Source organism: Anopheles stephensi, chromosome 2 (assembly GCF_013141755.1).
Source record: "Anopheles stephensi strain Indian chromosome 2, UCI_ANSTEP_V1.0, whole genome shotgun sequence".
In the NCBI taxonomy this organism is placed as follows: Eukaryota; Metazoa; Arthropoda; class Insecta; order Diptera; family Culicidae; genus Anopheles; species Anopheles stephensi.
The window spans coordinates 16937346-16964770 of NC_050202.1; the positions used below are offsets into that span (position 1 = coordinate 16937346).

The 27425-nt window shown below is 44.6% G+C and overlaps 1 protein-coding gene across 1 annotated transcript in view; it reads right to left on the minus strand.

Annotated features, from left to right (window-relative positions):
- The window catches only part of LOC118507221, a 119988-nt gene that overhangs the window by 859 nt on the left and 91704 nt on the right, over nt 1-27425 (minus strand). Inside the window, exons 4-9 of the mRNA XM_036045376.1 lie at nt 17409-17534; nt 10172-10529; nt 8071-10098; nt 7787-8004; nt 7376-7673; nt 1968-2118 (exon numbers count right to left, since the gene is read on the minus strand). Coding sequence (XP_035901269.1) covers nt 1968-2118; nt 7376-7673; nt 7787-8004; nt 8071-10098; nt 10172-10529; nt 17409-17534 — 3179 coding nt within the window. The remainder of the gene's footprint in view (nt 1-1967; nt 2119-7375; nt 7674-7786; nt 8005-8070; nt 10099-10171; nt 10530-17408; nt 17535-27425) is intronic.

Sequence of the window (27425 nt, forward strand, 5' to 3'; positions counted from 1 at the left end):
CTTAAACCCGGCTCATCAGTCTACAACCGTCCGGGAAGAGAGACCAGGCGCTACTGCCGGCCAAAAAACGCTACTGCTCCAACTAATCCAACCCGTGTAACAAAATCGTAATGCTATCTCGCTTTACCTAAGTAACAAGTAAACCTACCAAAGCGAGAAAGGATAATGATTTTGTCTCCGGGGAAGGATAACCGAAAGCACGTTGCTACCTCCTATTCCAAATGATCGCCTGGTATCAAATGCTTTCAAGCAGGAGAAAAGAGAAAACTATAGCATTCTATACGATCTACACGATCGAGCACACTAACACTATTAAATTCGTTCCCCTGATTACGAGCGACACCATATTTTTGATCTCCACAACTATATTTGATCTCCTAGACATATTTCACTTGAAGGACAAGGATAGAGAGAGCTACTAAAATAGGAAGTAGCTTGAGGATAGAGAGAGCCGATGTTGCTTTCCACTCTCGCAGAAACAACTTGCATTATGAGTGCAATGATGAGGCTTTCTCCCCTAATAACGGGAGCGAGACGATGGTCAACAATGTAATCATGTGCGAAAGACAAGGTACACGATCTTTTCGACTTGGATTAGTCTACGTGAATTGCTAAAAGAAAGTGTGTTTAAATCTTTTAATTTTTTAGGGACTTGGAGCTTCTAATTTGGTTTGTAAATAATTACTTAAATTTCTTCTACTTTGGATCGTTATCATTTTTTAGGCAAAATTAAAATTATTTGTAATTAAAACAAAAATGGATTCTATCCAAATTTCTGGTAAACTAATACCAGAAATAATTCTTTGGCTCTACAACCTCAAGAGGTCTTAGCCGGTCTTTACTAGATTTGTTGACTTAGTATGCCTTAGTTGACTAGCTGCACTCCTTTACTCCTGCGTAATGGGACACAGTATTGGGTGGGATTTGATACGCGATCCTGCTCTGTGAGGACCGGACCGCTACAAATGGAAATAGCTTTACAGCAATTTCAATGAGCTCTACTCGTTCCAGTTATCTCAATTAACCTTCCTCTAGAACCTCAAGCTCCAAACGACGGTTCAAATGGAAAAAGCAACAAGCGCTCAAATGGAGTTTCATGGATATTTCAGCATTCTGGACACTCTTCGAATATACCACATTAGGTTTTAAAAATCTTTACCAATGCTACTTTTTATACCAGAACTTTATTATCTGAAGAAGCAACTATGGGACACCATACTAACTTTTCGAAGACATAGAATTGCTTGAAAATTTGTTGGAGGAGCTGTTGTAAATAATGACTGCAATCTCATTTATTCACAAGCTTGAGTCATGCATAATGCTCGTTGGAAATGTGAACAATATTTTTCAAGAGATCTGATAGAAGTTGGCGGAAAATTAGTTAGTTTTCATTACTTTGCAATAAAGCGTTAATATGATGGCAAATTGATTCTTCAACCCAGAAATTATTATTACACAAACCACTAACTTTATATGGTTTTAAAACTAAACCATGAATCGCTTCAGGAACGTTTCTTAGAATTCTACAATCAAAAAGATTGCTTCTAAGAAATCACCTGCTGACCACTTCAGCTAATAACTAGCATCCTAGTCCAAGACTGCCGAAGAAATAACACTATTTCTGGGCTGCGACTATCAAATGCTACTCTGTATTTTGATTAGGTCTTTCGATAGAGGTTTGTCCCACAGACATCCCCTCAATCGATGTTAGCATCCTCGGCAAACCTCGCAGTTAAAAAGATATTTCTCCACAAGTGTCGTCAGCCGCTCATTCTTAGTGTTTGACAATAACAATCTCCAGAGCAGTCTTCTCAATGCCAGGTGACTTTACCGAAGTGATAAAGGCTATTGCCTTAAGCCTTAGTTTTCCTTGTCAGTTTCGGATGCAAATTTCGATGGAAAAAGGCAACCATATACCAGCCTCCATAACTTGTAATTCGAATATCAAAAAGGAAGTCACTACTTACCCTTGCCGATCGAGTGGAATGGATGCATCGATGAGGTCCACGTTTGGCCGATTCGAGCCCAGATTGAGGCCCAGATCCAGCGTGCCAAACTTTTTCGGTGGCCGATTGCCACACTCGTTAAGGTTAAGCGTTAAGCTTTGCTTGAAGAAACCTGTAACAAGACAACATGAAAGCGTACGAATTAGCAAACTAACGATGACCACTTGAAAACAATTAACGGAAAATCAGTGCACAGAACTTTAACGAGATTGAGTTTAAAGTTGTTTAAAGTTGGGCGCTGTGTGCGAGCGAAAAACCGAAACTTTCCAATTAGAATACAATGCCGTCGGGTTGAAATGTCCTACCGAACAATCAACGGCCAGATTGGCATCGGTTCGGCGCATCGCCATGAAAGCCCCATTGTCTCGTTAATGCTTCGGTTAGCATAATCCGTGCAATTGTCTACCGGCCGCGGCTGCTGTTCGGTCCCTCCACAAGTCAGCCCTTTTCAGCTGGCAATTCACCGGCTCGTTATCAGCCGACGTCTCAATGCCATCCACCACCAAACACTGGCTTGGCTGGCTGGCTGGCCAAGTTCATCGTTATTATCGGTGCTAATGCTGATTGTTATTGTTTGACATCCACCCTGGTACTGGTAACAGTTGGAACCACCCGTCTAACGTTCAAATGCCGTCCAAACTCGTTGTCGTTTGAGTAGGAAAACGAAAAATCGGAACGCTGCACAACACGCTTGGAACGTGACTGGAATGCGCGAACGCGTTTTCCACAATTTTCCAACCAACACACACCGCACACCAATTACTTTCTAACTGATTAATTCATTATTTATTCTCCCCAACACACACACACACATGTGGCCGACGTGGCTCGATAGCATGATTTAAATATCTCACACACGTGGCACCCTTGTTCTCGCGAAGCAAAACTTGGCGAAAGAACCAGAGCTGAATCAACAATGGTGGCCGCCATCGTGTACATTAAACATTAACAATTGCTTGTTCCGTGAAGCGGTAATTACTTGCGCCAGTTGCAAATGGGCAGCGGTCAGTCGTGTAGCTTCCGCGGTTTACCGGCAGTGTCACACACCGTGCAGGAGCGACTTCTTACAGAGAAGGGTCACACATCGTTTTAAACGAGGGCTGGAGGGACCGGATCTGTCCGTGTAGCAAAAACGAAAAATCTACGTCTGCAGTGATGGTGCAGCAGTAGCAATAATGGAGGACGAAAGAGAAAAAAAACTGCGAGCGCGTGAGCCTAAATACATCACGTCAGGTACTCACACTCTTGCGTTGTAGGACAATTACTTCCTGTGGACAGTGGACACAATTGACGGACAAATTTGGTAATAAAAATATTTGAATCTACTAAGAAATAATGTCAAAGGTTTCAAATAAAAAGAAGTAAAGTTTAGTATAAAAGTTTAAGTAATCTTTTCCTTGACTTCCGGACGATTCAGTTCATCAAGGTTTTTTAAGACTGTCCACTAGGATAGTGTAGTGTTACACTACTGTGCTATCTTCGATATGTCTGGCGATGATGATGAAGGTTTCTAATTTTTTGCAATATTTTGAATTAGATAAAAATATGAGAGGGACAAAAATTAAATGTGACAAGTGGCCAGCTCTATATAGTATGGCCGTTTCAAACTAGAGCATATGATGACGTAACGCCCTGATGTCGACATAGGAAGACTTCGACTTGATCATCATTTTTCTAGTAAATTTGAAACATCCTAGTGATACATTCGTTCTCCACAATCCTTTTGTCAGGGTAAAAGGTGGGACTCATCGATGATGGATGCAGTGGCGGATCTAGGCTCTTGGAGGCCCCAAACAGAATGAGAGTTGGAGACCTCTCACACATCAAATATGCTGACAGGGCGCAGGGAGAGTCATAGACAAAGACGTACCATTATATCCTTTATGATGTTTGGAATTGGAGCATTCCTTATAATCGAGGCTCCAAGACCTGCCTAGCCTGTTGATAGGAAGTCACTCATCTGTCGATATGAACCCAAGCCTGTGTAGTGTTGTTTGCTTATCTATGATCCGCTCCTGGTTGGATGCGCGTTCACCAGAAAAATTGGAACATTGGAATGGCCGACAGCCTTGTCAGCATTAAGTCAGGACCGCGAAGGGGTTTTTGGCGCCTGATAAGTATGCAAATAAAACTATTCCCCAGAATAGCAATTTTTTCCTTATTAAAATTGATATTAATCGTAGGTGGTCGTGGTCAACATTGTCGCCCAAACAGTGAAATATTGTAAGAAAAAGCCTATTACATTAAGAATAAATTGTGAGTTAAACTCTCTAAGTGTCTATTTCTGTACTCAGTAGTTCATGTGATTGTATAATTTGTTATATCAAAAGATCAGAGTTATTAAAACTATGTTCAGAATGCCATCAGCAATTGCTTAAAAAGTTGCAATCATATTTTTAATACAGAAATTAATGGGATCTGAGTATTGATATACTAAACTCTTCTTCACGTCAAAAAATTTAGCTGCAACCAGCTGAAAAGCTGAAATTAAAATTTTGAACTTCATACCAGGGCCTAGCCCATTGTGCAATGTCGTTTCCGTGCTGCGCTGTTGGATGTTGGTGACAGGAGGATAGAAAACAGCGATAATGTTTACAACATTTTTCACTCTACAACTTGTGCCGCCGCCCCAGAGTGAGGCGTGTAAAAGCCACAAAACTTGTGCAGTCGCTGTACGTTGAATACTAAATGGGTTCCCATCGGGGTGGGACCACCGACGGGACAGCCAACGAGTCCCCCCCCCCACAAGTGCATGGACTCGCACTCGAACAGCTCGCATCCGAAGGGTCAGCTAAACATGTCTGCAAACAACGTGCTAAACGATTGTTTATCGCAACGCTGGACGAGAAACGTTCGGGAGTTCCCTTTCACCGAAGGGAAATAGCCCCCCCAACGCGTTACCACCGATGGCTATTGGTCATTTTCAAAGCAACTGTCAAATCTTTGTCAACTTCGCGAGAAAAGTGTAGGGAGAAAAACGGTGGTTCGCAAAACTTTGCCCTCGTCCGGGAGGACATTCGAATTAATTCCTTTACCCACAAGCCTGCGTTCATGTTTTGGCGACATGTTGCGAGTTGGTTGGTTGGTTGGTTGGTGTCCTATCGAACACCCGGATACAGGCGGTTCGATGCATAATTTATAGACGCTGTATCCTGGCCGGTTCCGGCCAAGCCCCAATCGAAATAGAACGTCCGGGGGCTCGTCCTGTATAGAGCAGTGTGCTCCATTGTTGTACGCCATTCTGTTAGGAGCGCTGTATACAGTGTGGCGCTGCACTTGTTTAGGACGCAAAAGCCAAAACTAAATCTCTCAATTTCTAAAGGACGCTCCTGCTGTGAAGCTTAATTAAGTTGTTGCCTTCGTAGAACTGCTAGCGTCAGGGCTTTCGTCCTCTCGCCCATTCATTTCACGGAATTCATTTCATGCTGGTGCTAGCTATGATGCAGTCGTATTTCGTGATTCGAAACTGGAATTCTATTACTGTGTGCTTGATCAGCAGTATTGGCTATTTTATAGCAGTGGAAGTGTTGCAACAAAAGATGTCTATTAAAAGTATAATAAATTTCGCATTATATGGAAAAAAGGAATGGAGTATGAAGCAGGGAATATGTATAGAATTGCATGACTTTGGATGAATTGGTCTTTTTTTTTGGGTGGGTTTCGCAACTTTTTGCATGAACATCCTTCATGCTGGGAATTCAGAAACATCCGTAGTCCATAACGTAGACGCAACTTAAAAACGAAAGAGGTTCTTTGTATTCGCAACATTGTTAGGAACTGTAGAACGCCTTGGTAGTCTAGCGTCGTCAGATGTTACCATGGCGTGACCTGGTTCAAATCCCATCCGGACCGTTACCCTTTAGTAACTAGTTCGCTTTAGGTATAACTAAGTCGTGTTGATGCAGTAAATGATAGGTTTAAACCTCTTTTAGTCAATCGAATATCAAAAGAAAAACTCCTAACATATCATTCCTGCTTCTGATTCAAATCTTCTCTGTTGTAAATCAACTGAAAAATTAGTCAATTTTTGACTGTAGACTACAAACTTTATATAATCTTCTTCCTTCTTACTTCAACTACAACCTCGAGAGGTCTCTAGCTGCAATTTCTGGCATTCTTTGACTTGTTTTTACCTGTAGCAAGGCAGTCTGGATGGGATTTGAAACCTGTCCGGTCCTGTCGACTGAAGACGGGCGTCGTTGTTGCCTCGGCCACTAGATCGCCCCAATTCTGATATAAAAGGCAGCAAAAAATCCACAATATTTTGGATATCATTCCAGTGCTGACGATCGGCTAAGTTCCGCTGAGCGCTCGGTGGGACTGGAATTACATTCAGCATTATGAGCTACTTTCATACGACCTAACACTAGATTTGGAACTTTGATGCCAGTAACTGGCCATCTAAAAATGGATTTCGTACCATCAGAAGAAAATAGCAAAAAAAAGTGTTCCACAAAGACATTGAACATATTTTTTCTTGAAAAGCAGAACTTCATTTAACTTATTATAATGGACAGAGGAAGAAACTATAGAAATTTCTTGGGCTAACTAATCCTAGGCATCAGAGGCCTGATTCTAGCTCCAAGAACTTCAAACAAATAATAACATAAAAAGGTCCAATTGTTTACTAGACTATTGTGTATTATGGCATATTGTGTTTTGGTTCATAAAACCTCAAAACTACAATGCCTTTTAGGAGTACACCTCTCTATAAACATTCGTCGTAATATTCACGCCATGACACCATACCACCAAAATCATCACTTGAGAAACTGATGCAAATTAGCCCGGGTTTCCTTCCCATTAAACAGTCCCGCCACCGCTTTTTAATCCGTTTACATGACCCTTATCTGCTAATGGAGCTCTTTTCCGGCATCTTCCCCGTTCTGTGCACGCATCGATCATACATGTGGCAGGTGTGTCCTTCAGCACCATAAATCAATTACCGTTCCGGGCGGTGTACGAAAGGCGGGTGCCCATCGTACAAAAACGGAAACCTCCTCCCAAAACTGAACGGAAGAGCGTACGTGACGAATGTTGCAAGTAAACATACATATCATCCATTTATCTAACTGCAATGAAATGGTCATTACAAAGATTCGACATCCCCTCGCACTGGGTTGATGCACGGTGTCCAACGCACGACACGTACTCAATCCCAAGTGTTACAAGATGAAATCGATGTTACTCGATATCCCTCGACTGGAAATTAATTATTAAAATGAATGTACCACGATGCGTACTGGCTCAGTGACAACGGTGCGTACGTCCAGCAGGGGGATGATTGAAACATCACTAACCTAACCGCACAATCGGATAGCACCGGGCGAAATGGAGTTTGGATAGACATTCGTACGAACCGTACTTACCTCCAGCCAGTGCCAGCTTGCTATCGGAGTCTCGCATCGATAGGCTGGACGAAGCTTGTGACAGGCCGCTCGATTCGGTGCTCGTCTGCAGCAACATACCGCCCGACGTAGACGCAGTGCCTGGGAATGGGTGATGATGCTGCTGCTGCTGTTGCTGCTGTTGCTGTTGCTGCAGCAGCTGCTGTTGCTGCTGATGTTGCTGATTTTGCGACAATCGCAAACGACGCCTCAGTTTCGGCATATCGAAGGGTAAATCACCCACGTCCACCGACGTGACACTGCCAGATGTGCAAGGTTCCTGGTACGGGGAAAAAGATGACAAAACGAATGCATCAAAAATCTGTGTCCTTTGCGACGGATGCGGACGTGTGTTGGAGCAGGTGTAGAAGCGAGCGCGCTCCTCATACTTACCTGCTGCAAGTGTGCTCTTCTTCGTCGTAGCTTTGGCATGTCAAAAGGAAGATCGTTGAGGTCTTGCGGAAGTCCTGCCTGGCCTTTGCCGTGGTCACCTTGCTTGTCCTGCCCGAGCGATGCACGCTGAATGCTGGCGTTCAAAAAGTTCGTTCGAGATTTTAGATCCTCGCGTGAGTGGAGCGAGATTCCACTGTCCGAGCCTTGTATTTCAGGACCTGAGGGAAATACAAAATAAGCATTATGACACTGTTGTACCAACCAGAGCCCGCCGTACCACTTACCCGTTATTAACAACAAAGCCTTGTTCGGTGCCGAACGTCTCTTTGTGACGCTCGTTTTCACAGCCTCCGTACCTACGGCACTTCCACCAGCGTTTGTGACGCTCTCTTCACCCTCCTTCTTGGAGGTCAAGGTACCTCCAGCGGTAGTGGTGCTCACTACATTCACCCCCGTCCCATCCACCGGCGACTGTTTCTGGGAGTTGTTGTTCCGATTGTTAATGTCCGACGTCTCGGATCCCGGTTCCTGGGACGATTTATCCGAGATGGGACTCAAAATGTTTAGCTTGTTGTGTACGGCTACCGGCACACGCAGCGGGAACGCCAACGAAGGTCCCGAATCGGAGCTGTGTGAGCTAAGCGATGACGAGTGGCGCGAATCCGAGCTGGACGTGCTTCGGTTACCCTCGCTGGTGCTGGACTTGAGTGACTCCATGCTACCACCACTGCTCGATGTGGCCATACTTTCCGTGGAAGAAAAATTGCGCCCCCGCTGCTGATGTGCCGACTGTTTGCCGTGATGGTGGTGCGACGTGCGATGTCCTCGCTTCAGCTCGAGCACACGCTCCGGCTCCAGACACAGCGTTGACCGGGGCCGCTCACCGACCTTGCTGCCATGGCTGAACGGTGCACCGTCGTTCATGCTACCATCGCAGCTACCCGAAGGAACTTCATTGTTGCGCACGTTCTGTATGTCCAGCCGGAGGTCCTTGAGCCGTGGGTGCTGTGCAACCGCGTTCGAGGAGGGAAGATTCGGCGCACTCTTGATGCTGTTGATGAAGAACCGTTCGTGCTTGCCGGGGAACTTCATCGGCAGCGGTGCGGTGGAGGGTGGGGATGGTGTGTATCCCCGCAAGGGAAGCTGTGAGGAAGACGTTGAGTTTGCGTTTGCGATATTGTCCATTTGTTTGTCGATCTGTAACTTCTCCTGCAGGTCTTGCGCCAACAGTTGGTCCGCTTTGGCAATCTCGTCCGGCCCTTCAGTGTCGGGCCCACCGACCGGTGCCGGCTGACTAGTGGAAGGCGTTTTACTGGAAGCAGCTTTGTTGCGCTTCGTCTCCAGCCGCTTGCTGCGACCCTGGCCGGAGACCATGTTGCTCGCACTGCTGCTGTTACTCTTCGTCAGCTGCAGCAGCACGCTCTGGTTCGTGATCCGGTCCACCTCGTCCAGATCGTCGTCCGACCGGGTAATCTTCGAATCGAACGCCGTCTCGTAGATCTGGCGGGTGCGCACGTTCGCCATCTCGTCCGGTACGGCTGCGTTCGGCACTAGGGCGGCAGGGTCAGCGCTCAGCGCACAGTCGGCACAGTCTTCGGCGCCCGGTTGGTGCACGTAGAATATACTGCGCGGACGGAAGAGTTCATCGTTATCATCGCCGAAGGCCGGCGTCGCACAGGCACAGACTGCCGCTGGTCCTAGCAAACGGTGCGGTGGCATCGAACTAGCATCGACCAGGGGACCAACGTTACAGCTTGCACGTGTGATGGCTAATGCTTGCGCATGCCACGCCCGACGCTTGCAACATTCGGAGCAGTCCGAATCGTCCGAGGTAGTCGTGGACGGTGAGTCGCACCGGATGATACGCACACCTTCCTCTGTGATGGAGTAGCGCTTCGGTAGGCAAACTTCTTTCTCCGCTCCGGGTGTGTCTAGGCTGCTGCTCTTCTTGTAGCGTACACCAACTTCACGACCCTGCCGTGTACTTCCACCGTCGCCGGGAGCTTGTGACGATGTAGTGGGCTTGGGGGTAGGTTCTTCTTGACCACCACCTTCTTCCTGAGTAACTTCTTCACGATCGATTCCTTCCTTTTCTCGCTGTTTATTCTTCAGCAGATCTGAATAGTAGTACGGGGAAGGATTCCTTTTGGCTGTATCTGGACCAGTGGTTTTAACTGGACTCTGGCGCAGTGGAAGTGGCTGGACCAAATCGTCCGAAATACTATCCGGAGAGTTAAGCTCCGGTATCTTACTTAGCTCGTCCTCTTCCTCGTCGTTGTCCTCCTCCTCTGAGGACACCGGTGCAGACGAACCTGGAATACGTAATTTCACAAAGGATCGTAAGAAACATTTCCGAACAATCGTCTGCGTATGAAAGCTACCTACCGGAACTAAAATTTTGATTAATATATTTCACCTCCGAACAACTGTCCGGACGGCGGGTACGACTCCTTGCACGGTGTCTCCCGGTGGCTTTGTAGCTGCGATGTGTGTCGAAGATCTCTTCGAGCGTCTTGATAGCGACCGTGTTGGCGGCAGCAGTGGCCGCTGCATCCGGCACCGTTTGCGACTGACACAGGGATGGACCGGAAGCGGACGGTACTAAGGGAAGCGATGGACGACCGATGGTACCACCAGCTGGAATGCCGGATGTGAGTGTAGCGCTTGCCGGTATGTTACTGTTGACGATGGTCGGAACCGCTGACAAGGGTTGTTGCAGTATTAATGGTTCTAGAAATGAAACCTAAAATGAGTAGCAAGGGAAAGCAGGACATTAGGCGAATAATTCAAGTATTTTATACCGTTTTTATAGCAAGTTTTATATCTAGCAATAATTAAAGGAGTTAGGGGATTTGTATGCCAATACACCAAACGAACAGAAAAAAAAAAAATCAATTCCAATGTTATCTCTCCTCAGGACTCAGAGTCCAACTATAAAAAGCACCATTCAAATCCCAAAGGCGCGATACGAGCTCACCTTACGAGCGCGCTGTATTGAATCCCAGTTTACCCAACCATAAACATTTCAAAAATCGATTATCTCCTAACCCCTCGAGCGGGACACATACCATCGGGGTAGAACCCTCGCCGAGGGACCCGTTTAGGTCGTGGCGTATCGCTCCATAATCCATGTCCCATCCTGTCGATACCTCTGCTAACCTCAAACCATTGCGAAAGCGGGCGGGTGCTCACACGACAGATACACACCCCAAACAGCCGCAGGCTCCCGAGAGCCTATGGAGAGCCGTACCGTGAACATGGTGGTCCCACATGTGTGAATTGATGAATCCCCGTTGGGGCTTTCCATTCACGCGAACCACACGAAACCCACGCGAACCGTGCGCCATGTAATGTCAAATAGTGCAAATCCTCTGCTCACAGTGACAGGAACCGCCACCACGGTGACAAGGAGTTGCATGCACCTTCTGGCTCAAAAAATCCCGAAAGCAAACAGAACTTGTGTGTGTGTGTTTTTCTGTCTACTTTCCACTCGACCTGAAAGCACGCCAAGCGTACTGGGCGAAGGTGACATCTTGATCCCTCGGGTATGGAGACGCTGGTGGGTAATTTATGACAATTTTAATTTATGGTTGTAAACAGAAAGCATGCAATCCTCCAAACACACGGCGAGGTGCGATTAATATTTTGGACCCATTTTTGGGAATGGGGCGACCAGTGCCACGTAGAATTTCTATTCCGTGATATCGTGTTGCTTGCAAAAAGGTTGCAATTTTTGAGCTCCTCACCATCATTTCGGTGAGGGAGCCCCGGTGCGTGCACACGGGAAATTGAATAAATTTCTTCGCGTTACTTCGCGTGAGTTAATTCGATTAGGCTCATGAATATTTAGATACCAGAGAGAGAGAGAGAGAGAGAGAGAGAGAGAGAGAGAGCTCTATCACAGAGCGACTCCGCCGCGCTCTAATATTTTTCACACCCAAAAACTTTTCGCCGATATTATCGCCGATCGGTTTAAGCTCACTCAACCACCCAAAAATGAGGAGAAAAACTGGAGTCACCTTGTTCGAGCCTCCCGGTACAGCACAAATCCGAAACACTGTCGCTAACACAATTTACATAAATTTAAATTGAAACTCTGGCACATAAAGTTAATCCTGCGAAAAGAGGTGTGATACCACCAAACGTCCCCCACCCCATTGTGGTGTATATTATTTAGCACTAAAACTGACGCTGGTCAGGAGCGAGAGCATCGAGGCGCACATGTGGGAGGAATTATTTTCTTTTATTTAATTAAATTTCCCCATTACGATGTTCCCCTGCTTCGCTCCCTCGCGTCTGCAGGGAAAAGATTCACAATAAAAGACTCATTCAAATTAGCTTCTCACGTCCTGCGACGTGGGAATGTGGAATCTCGTGCTCTCTCATTATGAAATATTTATCGAACATTATTTTTCGGGGATGACTTTCCCTCCCGGCGGGTGAGTTGAGGCGGTCCTTCCCGAGGCATCGAGGCTATTTAATATTCAGCGTCAGTACAACAACATAGCAAATACGAGGGCCAGAGTTTGAAAAAACCGCTCACCAAGCATCAATTCTACATCTCGATAAGAGTCTAGGTCTAGGGGGACAAATTGTGGACAAAAAGGCCTGGTGGCTCGCAGAGAGAGAGAGAGAGACGGAGCGTGGCATTATTGGAAAATCCCGATCCATTGTAACTAACTAGAGCCGTTCCTGGTCGAGTCATGGATTGGTCGGGCACGAGCACAACCGTGTGTAAAATATTTAAAACCCAATATTGAACGATTATAAATTTTTGCTCTAGCAAAATACCATCCAAATACCAAAGCCTTGCTCACTTACCCCCCCCCCCCCATTCCAGTTGGTTAGGAGCAGCAAATGACTGGTTTGGTTTGGTGAGGGAGTCAGTGGACGACGCGTCCTGAACGACGGCTGAAGTGCTTCCCGGTGTGTATAGAAAGCAGGAAATCGAAACTCGACTTCAGTCCCATTTAGCGAATAGCAACAATGTGCCCCATCTTCTCCCGGGGGTTCGAGATTCGTTTGGCGATATCGGCCAACATCAGACGAAACCAATAACAATGCAAAAAACGAGAAATAACTTCTCCGCTAAACTCTCTTTACCGGTCGTGCTGGATTGTCAGGACCCTCCACGAGGACCAAACGTGGCTTCTTGATAACAATAAAAAAAATCGACGCATTCCGCAAAGGGAGAAATACCTTTTGTTGTTGCTTCCGGGCGATTCGATTTTTCGGATTCGGAATGGTTGCGTTCGGACTGGCTGCACCGTCATTAGCGACTGCTACTGGAGGTTGATTCCGCGCTGTCGTTGATGGTCGTTCGGTAGGAAGGTATGGCCGTAGTTGCCTAGGCTTCCGATCCAATGGAACGGGTTTGGACGGTCTAGTACACGGATATCATCCAATACTTGTACCCGAGACTGGGTCCATAGTACTTTTTTTACATTTTTCTGTACTTTTTGCAAGCACTCCGACACATACTCTCCTAACGGGCCTACTGGAAAGAACACATATTACCGGTGGATGGAGGAACAATAGAGACACAAACAAAAAAACGGAACTAGATTGCACATGGTTATGCTCTCTGCCGTTGGTTTTACGATGTTGGTTTGTTTCTAGGCAGAAACAACTTCACTGCACTGCACGTTTCACGAGCTGGAGAAGACACTCCAAGGTCTCGCGCACTGCAACTTGGTCGCTATATTTAGACAAAAACCTCGGAGAAAGAATGAAGGCAGAAAAAAAAGGAAGCTCACACACTCATGGGGTGAAGAATATGACCGGTGGAAACATTTTGCAGTGTAAAGAAGAGTCCGGCGGTGCGCAAAACGATGAGCAAGGTTTTGATAAGGGCATTTTAGACACACTTGCCGTTTACCTGCATATGTTGTCTTTCAAATTTATCGATTGCCCTAAACGAAGCGCACATTTACGTCATAAGAAAATAGTTCACTCTTTTTTTTGGGGGAAATTGAACGGAAGTTGGTGTTAGGTGATTTGAAACTGATTACGAACTATGAGCTTGTTTAAGTGAACCCTTCATATGTGGATCAAATGAACCTTGAACTTGAGACTTCGGAAATATTCTAATACCTGTGTATCTCTTCCAATTCTGTCTTCATCCACCATTTGCTCCAAAGCCTAAAAATACACAGATCTTTACAAGAATTTTTGAACTTTTTAGAGTGTTTCTGGGCTGTTGCTGCAAAGAAATGTTGGAAGAGCTTAACAAAATACTCTAAAAAATATATTTGCATACTTTCAGGTGCTGAGAGGCAAAACAAAAATCAAAAACCTGGGGAAAGCTAAATAGAACTTCACATAATGCAGATTTTAAGCAGAGTTACAGGGACAATATTTGCCAAGCTTTGTTAGAATATGGTTAAGATTCAATAAATTTGAGGTAGTTTACATACTCTTGAAGTAGAAGTAGTCTTAATCTTGTAAAGTAATCTTGAAGTAGTCTTAATTTTGAGATAATTTTTTTCTCAACTATCTTATTTGTAAGTATTTGGGTTATTTTTTTATGCATTTTTATGTTAAGTTAATGACGCTGAAGTCCCGCAGGCAGAATTATCTATCCAGTTACCGGTAAATTAAACGATGGAAGTCAGTAATGGCAGGGTAATATCTCTTGAAGTTGTTGAGGAGTTGGAGAGCCACAAAAAAGAAAAGGCTTTTGTATCAAGCTGACAAAAGCAAATCTAAGAATTTACAAAAAGGTGGCAGATCTGCACTCCGTATCTATTTGTCACAGGAACATGAATTTGGACACACGAATCACCTACGATCAGAAGCTTAAATCACGCCATCAACGTTCACCGTTCAAAACAAGCGATTCTTGGATCGATAATCAAGTAAAAAAGCCCTCCAGGCAATTTTTGACTGTTTGAAAATAGGACACAAATCGAAAATGTCAAATATGCCTCCAAACTCTATTAAAAAGATTCTTTCAAAATTCGGACTGCATACCTTTAGGCGTTGTTAGTTCAGATACATTGTACCAGGTTTCACCTGTAGTATGACTTAATCTCATTTTAAAACCAGTCAGCAAAAAAAAATGCCACAAAACCCTCTAAAACCACAAAGCATGTTAATCCTATCACCATATCAACAAAGCCCGGCCATTGTTATCGACCGTCAAAACCCAACAGAAAAAAATCCAACCTCTACCTCACATTGTATCACTTGCCCGTGCAAACAAATACAATGAATATTGATTTTTACGATTATTAGTTGAATTTAGATGGCCAATTTTTTTGCGCCAACATACACTGGCGCCCTTCCATTAACGACTGGCGCTAAAATTATCAACACCCATCCTTAATGAGGTTTCGGTGGAAAAACTTTTCCTACCGCTAATTTCGAGCTACTGTCGCTGAAGCACGAGAGGAGCATTTTGCTGTCCTCGGTATCAGGTGCAATGGAGTGTGTGTGTGTGTGAGTGTGGATGGAAACGAGTCTGTCGGAAGCGATTAACGGTGGACCATGCTCTTGTCGCGCTGTCACGGAGCGTACACTGTTCACCAGGTGAACAGGGCTTAATCTAGCTGACATCCAATTAAGGCTTTAATTTCTTCTCGCAGCGGTGTTTGTCCGTGGGTGTGGATTGAAGTAAAGTCGCGAAGAACAACACCACTTGTTTAATCTGGGGCTGAAGTTGTGCCTTGGTCCGTCCTTATTGCTTGTTCAAGTTGAAAATCTTTCAAATCACTCGCACTCGATTATGTTGTTGTGTGTCTTAAAAGGTTTAGACGAGGTGCAAATTATTCGAAACCTGTTTGTTGTAGTTAAATGACATTCAATAGCTCGATACTTTTGGTGGAAAATTGAGGCATCATCTATCAGGGTCTACCAAGCCACCTCTGTCAATGATTCTGTGGACGCTTTAAACAGATTTTACGGATAAGGTTGTCCGGTGCCAGTCTCATGACATGACCAGCCAACCGGAGTCTGGTGAGTCTAATTCGCTGAGTTGAGCACCTTCCGGAGTCTGGTGAGGCGGTCCGGTGGCCGAGGCGATACCGGCGCCGGTCTTCACACGGCATGACCGGGGTTCAAATCCCATCCAGACCGCCTCCCCGCACGCAGAGCTGACTACTCTAAAAGCTAAAACTGACTACTCTAAAAGCTGACTAAAATCTAGTCACAGAAAACCAGAAATGGCAGGCCGAGACCTCTCGAGGTTGTAGTGCCAAAGAAGAAGAAGAAGAAGAAGAACACCTTCCCCTCGAACGTGACTAAGAGAGTATTCCCAGTATTTGATAGAGTCCACGTCTCATAGGTTCTGAATAGTCCTTCATGCTTCGTCTGTCGTGACAGGTGTTTTGAGTGGATAAATCTGCTCAGACTGTAGTAAGACCGGTAGTCAGCCACTTTCCATACATAACAAACAGACGTTCAATGCTTTTGTAAGTAAAATGTATTTTGTAAATAAAAGTTCTACTATTAGAGTTCGGCTGCTGAAAGAAGCCTACTTCTACTGAAGGCCATCCTCTCGCTGATATCTTCCTTTCCTAACGCACATTCGACATTCATTTGCGAAGCACATGCCGTGAATAATTCATCACTCCATGCAAGAACCCATGCCGGACTCTGTTGCTCCAACACAATCGACATTCCAACACTCCTAGACCCATCTCGTCTCATAATTTATTTACAATCACCTTCATCCACGTTGCGTATTGCACACGAGCTCACCATCTACCCAAAACCACTCACTGGGCCTCTTACAAGAAGTGAATCCGGAACATCGCCAAACCCCCAAAGGCTGGTCAAAATCCTGGTCAACCTGAAACACACCTAACAAACACTCGAATGCCCCAGTTCCTACCGATTATTGCCTTCAGGTGAAGGTATCTGGCCCGTACGTTCGGCCCGTATTTTCGCCCAACGACCACAACAAACGACGCAACGGCGCAACAATAACGACGGCACCCCGTATCTGACAGCGAAAGTAATTTATTTGCGTTTTAATTAAATTCTAATTCAATTAAATTATGGTAGTTCAATTTTTTGTCCATTTAAAAAGTAATTATTTGCACCACGGGCGATTGCGACCGTACCGCGTTGGAGCATCGGTTATGGATGCATCTGCCGCGATCTCGAGGGCAAGGAAGCAATCAGAGACCGAGACGTTCTTCAAAGTGCGGCGAACGGTAAAATGTGGAGTGTTTATGATTAAACGGTATCTTCTGCCGTGGTGCGCAAGTGGTTGAAGTCCAGAGTTGTTGCCTAGCCAACAAGCCAAAATGATTTGATTTTCTGCCAGCAGGGCTTGGCAAACGGCACCACCATTCGCCAGTGGTAACTAAGAGTTGATTAATTATGATGCGCATTACGGAACAGTCAATGACCAGTATGAATGAAACGATTTTTAAGAGATAGAGGTTGTATCATGATCTGCGCCTGAAAGTATGCAATCGCTTCGTTTAAGAACTTGTTTTATGACCCCAGGGATGCTGGTAGAGAAATTGAACGGTTATAGATCTTGAGCAGTGAATCTTTGCCTTGAGAAAAAAAATCATCAGCTAATAAGCCATTTTGAACTGAAATTGCCTACCTTCAGGCGCACATATCATGAAACTGGAAAGTTATAAGAAAGTTTGTTGTAAGTACTTACGTGATCTGATTGTGGACTTGGGGAGGCCCAATTGGTTGGTATATGCTGTACGAGGCAGGGATCAAAACTGGACGGTCGTTTCTTTACAAAGTCAATCGGTAAGCTGTAGTCATCACAGACGGATATCTGAAACGGGAGCCAAACAAAGCAAAATAAATGGTTAAATTGAGTTCAACACACTATTCGTTTAAAACAACATTCTTATGGGAGTATCGCATCGTAGTCAACTATTCTATAGCCCGTTCTTCTGCCATCCCCGAACCAGCTCTCTGCGTCCTCCACAGCTCCATAATCCTTCCTGTGTTCCTTACATTGTCTTTTGAACTTTCGCAAAAGATTCCCTCCCACCCCCCCTTCCCTGAACAACAATTTCCATATTGTAACCGCTGTCAACGGAAATTCCACGGCTTAGGCGTTCTTCCCCTCGCTCGTTATGATCAGCCACGCTAGAACGCCTTTTAACTTTGTCACCCTTTTTTCGGTGCGGCGGTGAAAATACATACTCGGACCTCCCACTTGCAAGTATGCATAAATTTCAAACGCTATTGTTTTCGTTACATAATTCATATTGTACCAGCCAACGTCGAAAGAGATAGGTGACAGGTTTGGTTGCAGAGACCGGCTACCAACCTGAGAAATCCCTGGAGTTGTCGGCTGCTGGGTACAGATTTTGGAAGCGTTCCTAGCGGTTGCTTGGTGCTCGATTTTGGATAGCAAAAGGGCGGCCTTCGTTTGATTTCCGTGCGTTTACATTAAATTCAATTTTGCTGCATGAGCTTTAGGTCTATGACCACACTCCGGTATTCTCGGTACCGGGAGCGACCGTACCGTATAACCCCCCGAGGGTTGTTGCAATACGGTTTGCACTCCCTAATGAAACCGGGGGTCGGAAAACGCGCTCTGTTTGTCGAGAGTGTATGGTCGAGTGTGGTGGTAATGATACGACGATTAATACCACGGACCGAGGTGTGCCGTATGCAGATCGACGACGTATCGACAAGTGTTTGCGTCGGTGCGTTTTGTTTAAATACTCACATACGTCCACTTCAAAATCAACCCTTTATTTATGGACCTGCCTAACTATCCCTCGTCGGCTTGAGCGTCGGTGATTACGAAGTAATAATTTGGTCAAAAATGAGGTTAGAAAATAATAAATAATTTATTTGATATTTAAGGATGCCTTTAGTAGTACGTTCTTAAAGTACTCTTATTGCCATAAAAATAGATTCCTGTCTATTTGCAGTATGAAGTAGTAAAAGGATTAAATACAATGCATAAAATGAATTTAAATTTAATTTAATTTAACCTCACTTTCATCCGGTCTCATAGTGCAGTTTAAAGCAAAAATCAAACCTGGTCGAAAGAGAGACCCTTCACGCTACGCTCGGGACAGTGAACCCCGTTACCGGAAGTGCCGGGACCGACTCTGGCTCAGACTCTGACTATGGAATGCACAAGTTTTGTCCACACACCATCCTCCCATCACGGCATATTATTCATATTCATGATTTACGGTCGCATTAACCTTAAATACGTACGGATGCGTTGAACACGTTCAGGTTCACGGTGGTAGTAATAGCAACCGTCGCCGACGTCGTGTCATGGTGCGCCTGAGCTAGAACCCCGGGGTTCACATATTGGAACCCATCCCCCAATGAGGTGAAATTTATTAAGCCGTAATCATTGCAAACAATACACCACCAACTCCACGTGCAGCCAACCCTTGCCACGGTTGACCGTTCGCCGGGCCGGGCCGGGCCATCGATGTGAGGCCGTATCATAATGTTTGGTTTTCATTTCCGCTTCCCGGCTGAAACTGTTTTCGGGACCTCCCGGTTAGTGAGGCGTGCTTTGTGTGTGTGTTTTTTTACTCTTCTCGTGAAAATCAACCACAAAAAATACACACTCTGCAAATGAAATGTTGGTCATCGTTAAAAAGGGGTGGCATATTGAAAGAATAATTCATTCCAAATGATTTCGTATCAATTTCAATTACGGCTGTATTTGTTGCTTTTGATGATGGCTGCATTTTATTACGCGGCCATAAATAACGGTGATGCGATAATTATCGTAAGAGCCCAAGAAGCGACACTTTTTTCGGTTATTATTCGACATACTCTTGAATGAACGCAAAGTTTAATGAAGTGTGTGTAATTTGAAATTATAAGTTCTTACAGTTTTCGTGGAATAATTTCATATCATCAATACAAATATGAACAGCAGATTAATAGAGAGCTAGATTTCAATGTATGTTTCTCTTTGATCTTAGCCTTTACAGTATATGTTACACTGGTGGATATAATTGTAATAATACAATGTTGACTTCTGACTTTTGAGTCTTATAATGCTTATTTTGTTGTTGTTGTAATAATTGTTATTGAATCATTTACATGCTCTAATTATATAAAATTTCTGGCTGTCCGAGGCCCAAGCAATAAAGACTCCGGTCTTCACACGACAGAACCGGGGTTCAAATCCCATCGGAACCGCCTCCTCGACGGCAGAGCTTGAATACCTTGCTACGGTTAAAATCAAGCCACAGAAGCCCAAAATGGCAGGCCGAGACCTTTCGAGGTTGTAGTTTCACCTTAATGTAGAAGAAGATTAATATTAAATTTATTTATTACTTAATAATTGACAAATTCCAATACAGCATGGGTTTGATAGCAATATTAGGCTATACAAGTGTATATTGATGTGAGAATATTTTCTTGTACAATAAAAGCTAGCTTCATAACTGATTAAAAAAATTGCATAATACGTCTGCGGCTATCAGTCAAGAACTTACACATACTAAACGAGGTATTAACCAAATATTTAAAACGATTGCTAATGAATCAACAATTGGTAAGAAACGGCCTGACCGTAAAATACTATCAAAAATTTTAAATATAAAAATTCACTAGTGACCGATCTGTTAATGATTATAAGATCTGTAAACTATGAGAGCGATTCAAACCTAAAATTTATTTCGACTTGTGTAATTTACGAAAAAAGTATCGTTGGTTTCTATTTAAAAAATAACAAAAATGCCAAATAGTAGTTCATGAAACTGAAGAAAGATGGTTACAAAAAAGACATTTTAAATTAAATTGCAATAGAAAAGGTCTATGCTTCTAATCTACAGCGTGGGATAAAACAGTAAGACCACTCTGTTTACCCAATTTCCATACTAATACTTTCGATTCTTATAAACGGTACCAACAGAATTTCAACATAAGGTAAAAACGCTAGCAACAGTTTCTCTTTCCATCGCAATTTTTGTTAACTCAAAAAAATTGCATTAAAAATTAAATACTAAAATAAATACTAAATATAATGTTTGATTATTTAACAACATAAAAAACTTATTCCAGCAATTACGTAGACTCGCAAGCTCAACAGAAAATACTCTTGAAGAATTCGCGGAGTTTCGGATCGATGTGTGTTGCAATAGTTACCAAGCGTCGTATTCAGATTCCAAATTCGAAGAGAGTTATAATTGTGTTTTCTGCCCTATTTATAAACTTTCTTATGAGTGTCCCCCACGCGAGCGACACTCATCCCTACTCACTGAACCCACCTTGAAATATTTCATGTATCATAAACTGGACGAAACTAGGACCATTAAAATGTTTAAAAATTTACAAAAATTAAAGGAGGAAAAGTCTAAAACATTAAAAAAATATATAAATTCAATAACTGTTGTGCTTTTGTTTGTAGCAACGTATATTGGCTATATCTGATGCAAATTGGCAAAAACCTATTCAGTAATGATTTACTGATTGATGTCATGAAATTATTGATTTCCCAAGATCCTGAACTAAGTTGTACAAAAACAATATCGATTCAGTAAATATCGACAAGATAATGTCACTTTCACATTTTTACAAAATTAAGTGAACTTTTTATATTGTACGACACGGTATACTGCAAACAGGATCCACCACTCAGATATCCCAAAAAATTTATTCTTTTTTCCAAAAAAGAACACAAATTTGAAGATAAGAGAAGAACAAAAAGACACTCGTCAGATAAAATTCATCAAGCAGGAAGCATTTTGCGTGATTTATCCTCAACACCCCAGCAGCCAAGATCTATGAAGATTCCACCATACAATGCAATACAATCATTCCCCGTACGCCCAGTAGCGCTGCCATTAAATTTTCATACCTCTAACACTGATATATTGCATCTAACCGGGCCGGTTTGGAGGGGACGGTAAACGGTTAAGAAAAAGTAAATTCTCAAATAAAAATATTCACACCTTTACACGGCCCGTCCCAGAACGAGCGGCGGACATAGATTTCACTTACGCCGCCAAGGTACCAGAAGACACCCATCCCTAGCTTCTACGGTAAGTCACAACCCTTACATGGAGGAACTCCACCCCCCAAAAAAAAGGAAGCAACATTCGATGCCAATTCGTAAGGGCGCCACCACGGGTGAAAATTTAATAGAAACCACCGTTGTGCCACAGACAGCTCAAACAGGTACGAGTACTACACAATTTGTTCCCGAACACCCTTTCGCTTACAGAAACGTTGGTTCATAAATTCGACAAATTACGGTAGCCTAAATCGAGAGCGGAGGTTATTGGAGCTGGAGGGTGGTCGCAGAAAAAAACGAAATCTCTCCGCGTCTTGACACACATGAGCCATTCGCAACAAGATTTGCGGAACAATCCTTACACTTTGCCTCGGATCTCGGAAGACTTCGGGCGTAGCGGATTTGAACACGGAAAAGAAGGAAACCGGAAGAAGCAAATCAAATCAATTTCCGGCTATAAATCAAAGGTACTGTGTGCTGTGTGTGTGCCGGGAGAGATGATTCCAATATCTTTTTTTCCATCCTCAGACGGCCCCGCGTCGGTGGCTTGTCTCGCTGTCGCATTTGAGCGGCGTTATGCCCGCTGTTGCTGTTGCCATTTGCGCGGATCTTTCCAACAACCGTCCCCAGAGATACGGCGTAGAGAGACACATACCCTCGGAAGCTTTAACCCCGTACGTACGCCGGGAGTGTTGTAGGCCACGCCAAGTCAAACCGGACGACACTCGTGTGTCGTGTGTAACAGTTACAATCCCCAGAAAAGACAGAGGCTTCTTCTTCTTGGAGATACGATTGCTACAGTTCCTGACTCTGGCAGGAAATTGCTCGTTTTATCAGCTCACATACGAACGGGATTCCTTCCGTCCTATGGTTGATCTTTCACCAGCGACATTCACCAAACCGATCAATGGAAGGGCCCATTACATCTACGAACGTGTTGAGGGCGGCGAAGATTTATGGCATCTCATTTGAATGCTAGTGAAAATGCTTCGATCGAGAGCGGACATCTATTCTCGATATCCGAAGGCCCGCAGCTACACTCCTTCCTTTGTTGCGAGGAATGTAAAGGGGTTTTATTTATTGAAAACACTATTTACATTTTATATTTATAACATCTAATATGCATGGCTTTCTTTCTTTCTTTCTCCTCGTTCGTCCTATGAAGCAGCGATGAATGATTCTTCGCCATCACTTTGCTCCACCACACCACAAATAGACGACGCAGATGGAGCATATTCACACACGAAAACGAGCCAAGCTGGTGACGGATTGCAGACAATGTGTGTTCAAGGTACAATACAGGTATCCTCGCCTGTACTCGCAGACGATGGTGAGAGTATGGGAGGATTCCTCCGCTGATTAGATTTTCCTGGAGACTGCTATGCGAGATGGATGGAACTGCCGCAAGGTACGCCTGATGAAAGGCACGACACAATCACGGCCTGCTATCTGCCCGAAAACCAATAGTGATGTACCAACCACCGCAAGCAACAAATGGATGCTCATTTCCTTGGAAATCCGTATTCCACATATGCCAGCCAGCTCCCCCCCCCCCCCCTCCACACGCTAACGGGCACTCATCGATCTGCTTGTCCGCGAGATTGTGCACAATATAGCGTGGCCCGAAATTGATTCCATTTGCACCGGGAGTTTGTGCCGTTATTACGCACCATTTGTAACACCCCTCCTTCCATTACAAGAATCTCTGAGCAGGAGTACTGCAGGAAACTGGTGCCTGAATACTCGCAGATGCTGGTCGCTTGCTTCATTGCCATTTGGGAATCGTACAACTCGTGGCACAACTTTAATTACACTCGCAAAATTTGCATTTTACACCCAATCAGTGGCAACAACATGTTGCTACAAACAGATTCAATTACTGATCCATTAGTGGGTATGAAGCAGTAAAACCGAGAGAAAAAAAAACTACCTCAAAACCGCTACTTCAAAAACCCTCGCCTCGGTACGCGCATACAAAGTGGCGAGATTAATAGTGGAACATAAAATTTAATTCACTTCCCATTTTACGGACGAGATTGTTATCCCCAATCGAATGGTTTCGTTATATTTCATCTGCAGTGTGTCCGAAAGGATGTGTCTGCTCTATCCGCTCGTTACTAAGGTACGTAAAGCTGCAGGTACCTACCCAACTGTCCCTTACATCACATACACACGTCCACAGCACGGGGTACAGTAAAAATTCATTAAAATAGACTTTTATAGACGATCAATTTAACGCACTGACAGTCATTAACATATTTGTCCCGGACGATAACTGCCCTGTTGTGTGGTTCCGGTTGCTGGTTGTCAGGCGTGGACGCTCTCGTGGATACTGTCCGACTGGCTGCTAAGCAAACCCTTCCCCGATCGACAAGCAATTCGTTCGTGGTTCACGGTAATGGTTCTGCGGTGAGCTTTTATTTCTTCCAAGGTGCGTGCCGCCGGGGATCCGAATGGGTTAACTTTTATTGTCACCAGGTAGCGAGAGACCCGGCGGGCCGTAACAAATGGTTATTTTATCGTGGGAATGTGTGCGCTATCAATGGAACATTGCAGCACCCGACACTGTGTAGTTGCTACGGGGTGTCTGGAACGTGCAAAGTGTTCCGGTGGTTGTTTTCGGTGATTATTTGCTCTTTGTTTGAGCGGGTGTAAAAATACGCCCTTCCTGCAGCGGATGATGGGCGCCGTGGCTAGTAGCATGCAGTATTGGTGAGTATGAAGATGGAGGCATCTCAATAGTCTTCTGTCGGAAGAAACGCGTTCTGATGATATTGCAGGTCTATGATAATAAAAATCCTTTTTATATTGAATTGTAATGATTACTACGAATCAGTGATTAGGGCATAAGATTGGGTTTTATCGATTTATGAGAGCATTTGAAAAGGAATAAAAAAAGTCAGGATATTCAGGGGTAAATATTGTCTCAAATTTCTAGCATCTGAGAGGTTCCATTCATCGTACATATACCTTGGGTTTAGTCTTAAATGTCTGCGAGTCCTGAGTTCTGAGGTCATAGTCATGCATATGCCGAGAAATTCAACAACTAGCAATTCTAGAAACGAATAACCGATGCCATCTTTTGGTGAGAAGAGTTCGTTTCCGCAGCATCACATCTAATGCTGGGCGCAGTAGACTTCCGCCTATAGCCCAGCCGAATAAGGCCCCGTAGACAAGAAGTGTATAAGAAAGTTTGTACAAGAAGAACCAGAAGACTACGTGTGAACTAAGGGGGGTCTATAGATTAGAAGAAGGAGCCTCGTTCAAAGGACCTCATACAAGGCACCTTGTACGATGGGCATCTTGCAAGGAGCCTATAAGAAGGGACTTCATGAGAGGAAACTTCTTTACTCTAAATACCTGTCGCGACGGACGAAGCTGGAACTTGACAGAACATTTACAGTCGCAGTACTCACATACGCCTCAGAGCCATGGACTCTGTCCAAAACTGACGAAGCCCTCTTGACCGCGTTCGAGAGAAAACATGCTCAGAAGGATTTTTGGCCCCGTATGTGTAGAAGGCGGTCCGGTGGCAGAGGCGACAGCGGCGCTGGTCTTCACACGGCAGGACCGGGGTTCAAATCCCATCCAGACCGCCTCCCAGTACGTAGGGCTGACTATTTAACTGCGGTTAAAATTAAGTCACAGACGGCCAGAAATGGCAGGCCGAAACCTCCCGAGTTTGTAGTGCCAAGAAAGAAGAAGAAGATGAGTGGAAGGACAATAGAGCAGCCGCTACAGCGACGAGCACGAGCTCGAGCAGCAAATTAGACTCGTCAGTCTCCGGAGGGCTGGTCACGTCAAGAGAATGACACCGGACGACCCAGCCCGTAAAGTCCTATTAGGCCGTCCACACGCACAGAGGAGGCATGGTAGGCCCAAACTGAGATGGAGTGATGGCGTAGAGGACCTGAGACATCATCAGCGCCAATATTCAACGTGATTCCGTCTAGAGAATCCTCCAAGGATTGGGATGCCTCCAAGAAGCACGATTCGTCACTGGTCACGTCCCTTTATCCTTCTAGAAACTATTGCAAGAACATCGTGAAAATTATTTTGGAAGACAGATTCATAGTTGCCAATATTATAAATAATGTAGAAACCGACTATTTTGAAGTCAAAGTTTGAAATTATAGAAGAGGAATTGAAAAAAATCTGACATAAAATATCATCCGATTACTTTAGAGAGCTTCAAGAAGAAGCGCATCGTTTGCACACCTTAAATAAATATCAAATTTCCCCAAATCCGTATTCCTTTTCCACATCACCACGAAAAAGCTGCTGCAGACAAACTGCAGACTTTTCACGTCCTTAGCATGTTTCAGTAAACCCCGTCACGTAAAGACGGTAAATCTGCCGACGGTACGAGTCGTGATTTCGACAAACATGATCCCGGGGTTCTTTTTTGTGCTTCGATTTATCACATGTTCTTTCGTCCAGGCGGCTTCGAGTGTTTTTTCTTCCGCTTTTCCACATCATCACCAAACACTCGCCAGAAAAGGAAAATAATTTCTTGCTTAAATGCCACTTGCTTTACGGTGCCGGCAAACTAGACAACCGGTCGGAACGGTTCCTTCATTCCCGGCGAACAGCTGCCGTTCACATCTGGTGGACTGGAAGGTAGCGAATAAAAAATGTATACATCGCGCCTTCCGACATTCATTGCGTTTCTACATACGCACCCGAAAATCAATGTGTTGAAAAATGGTGCACCATTAGTCTTGCACACCAAACAATCGTTGTTGTCACAAACCGGCACCGGCGGGGTTTGCCCACCCCCCCCCCTCCCCCCCACTCATAATTTCGCCCATGCCCACACCTTGTTGTCACGGCAATGCGAGCAAGCAGCTTCTGTTGCTCCTTCCCAACGCTGTCCACAGATATAAATCTCAGACGCGACAGGTTCTGGAAGTTATTGCACTTATTATTACATAAATTGCTGCCTCACTTTAGCCGCCCACCAGCAAATAAAAGAGTCCACGCGATTTCGGCAAACGGTTTTGAAATCACTCAACTTTTCCCCAATACCATCCCGAGCACACCGAGGTTCTGTGAGCTACCACCGGACCGTTTTTCGAGTGCTGTCCTCGTTCCACTGTCCAACCGGCGATAAATTATGCTTAATGTATATCTCCAGAACTACGGGGAGAACTTCAAATCCATGAAGCTGCCAAATAAAGGCAGGGTTTCTTTTCTGGCGTTACACAACTCCCATCCACCCACCGAAAGCGGTGTGGAGCGATTTCGTAACCTACTACACCAGAGTTGTTGCTCAGCAAGCAAAAGCAGAAAAACGTCGCCCGGACGGAAAAGTTTCCGCAAAGACGTTAACCACAAAGCAGACACCGTGACGCCATTCTTATCACCTCGATTATCGAGCGCCAACGGTTGTCCACCAACTGGCGGGTTTCTTTATCGCTCGGCCTAACCAATAAGTATGGTAAATCTTTCTTTTCCCTCCTTCTATTTACATAAATTCAGGCGCACCCTCTCATCGCTTCAAGGAAGAGGGCCGGGAAAAGGCGGCACGACCATCACGCACCAAAGAATCGCCAAAGGAGGGACCGAAAACCCAATCGAATCAACATAAACACTGGCCGGCAAAAAGGATTTACTATCCAATCTTCGCCCAGCGGGACACGGGGACACTGCGAGAGAATGATTCAATAATAATCATAATTTTCTTTGTCATCAGGCGCGTTTTGTCTC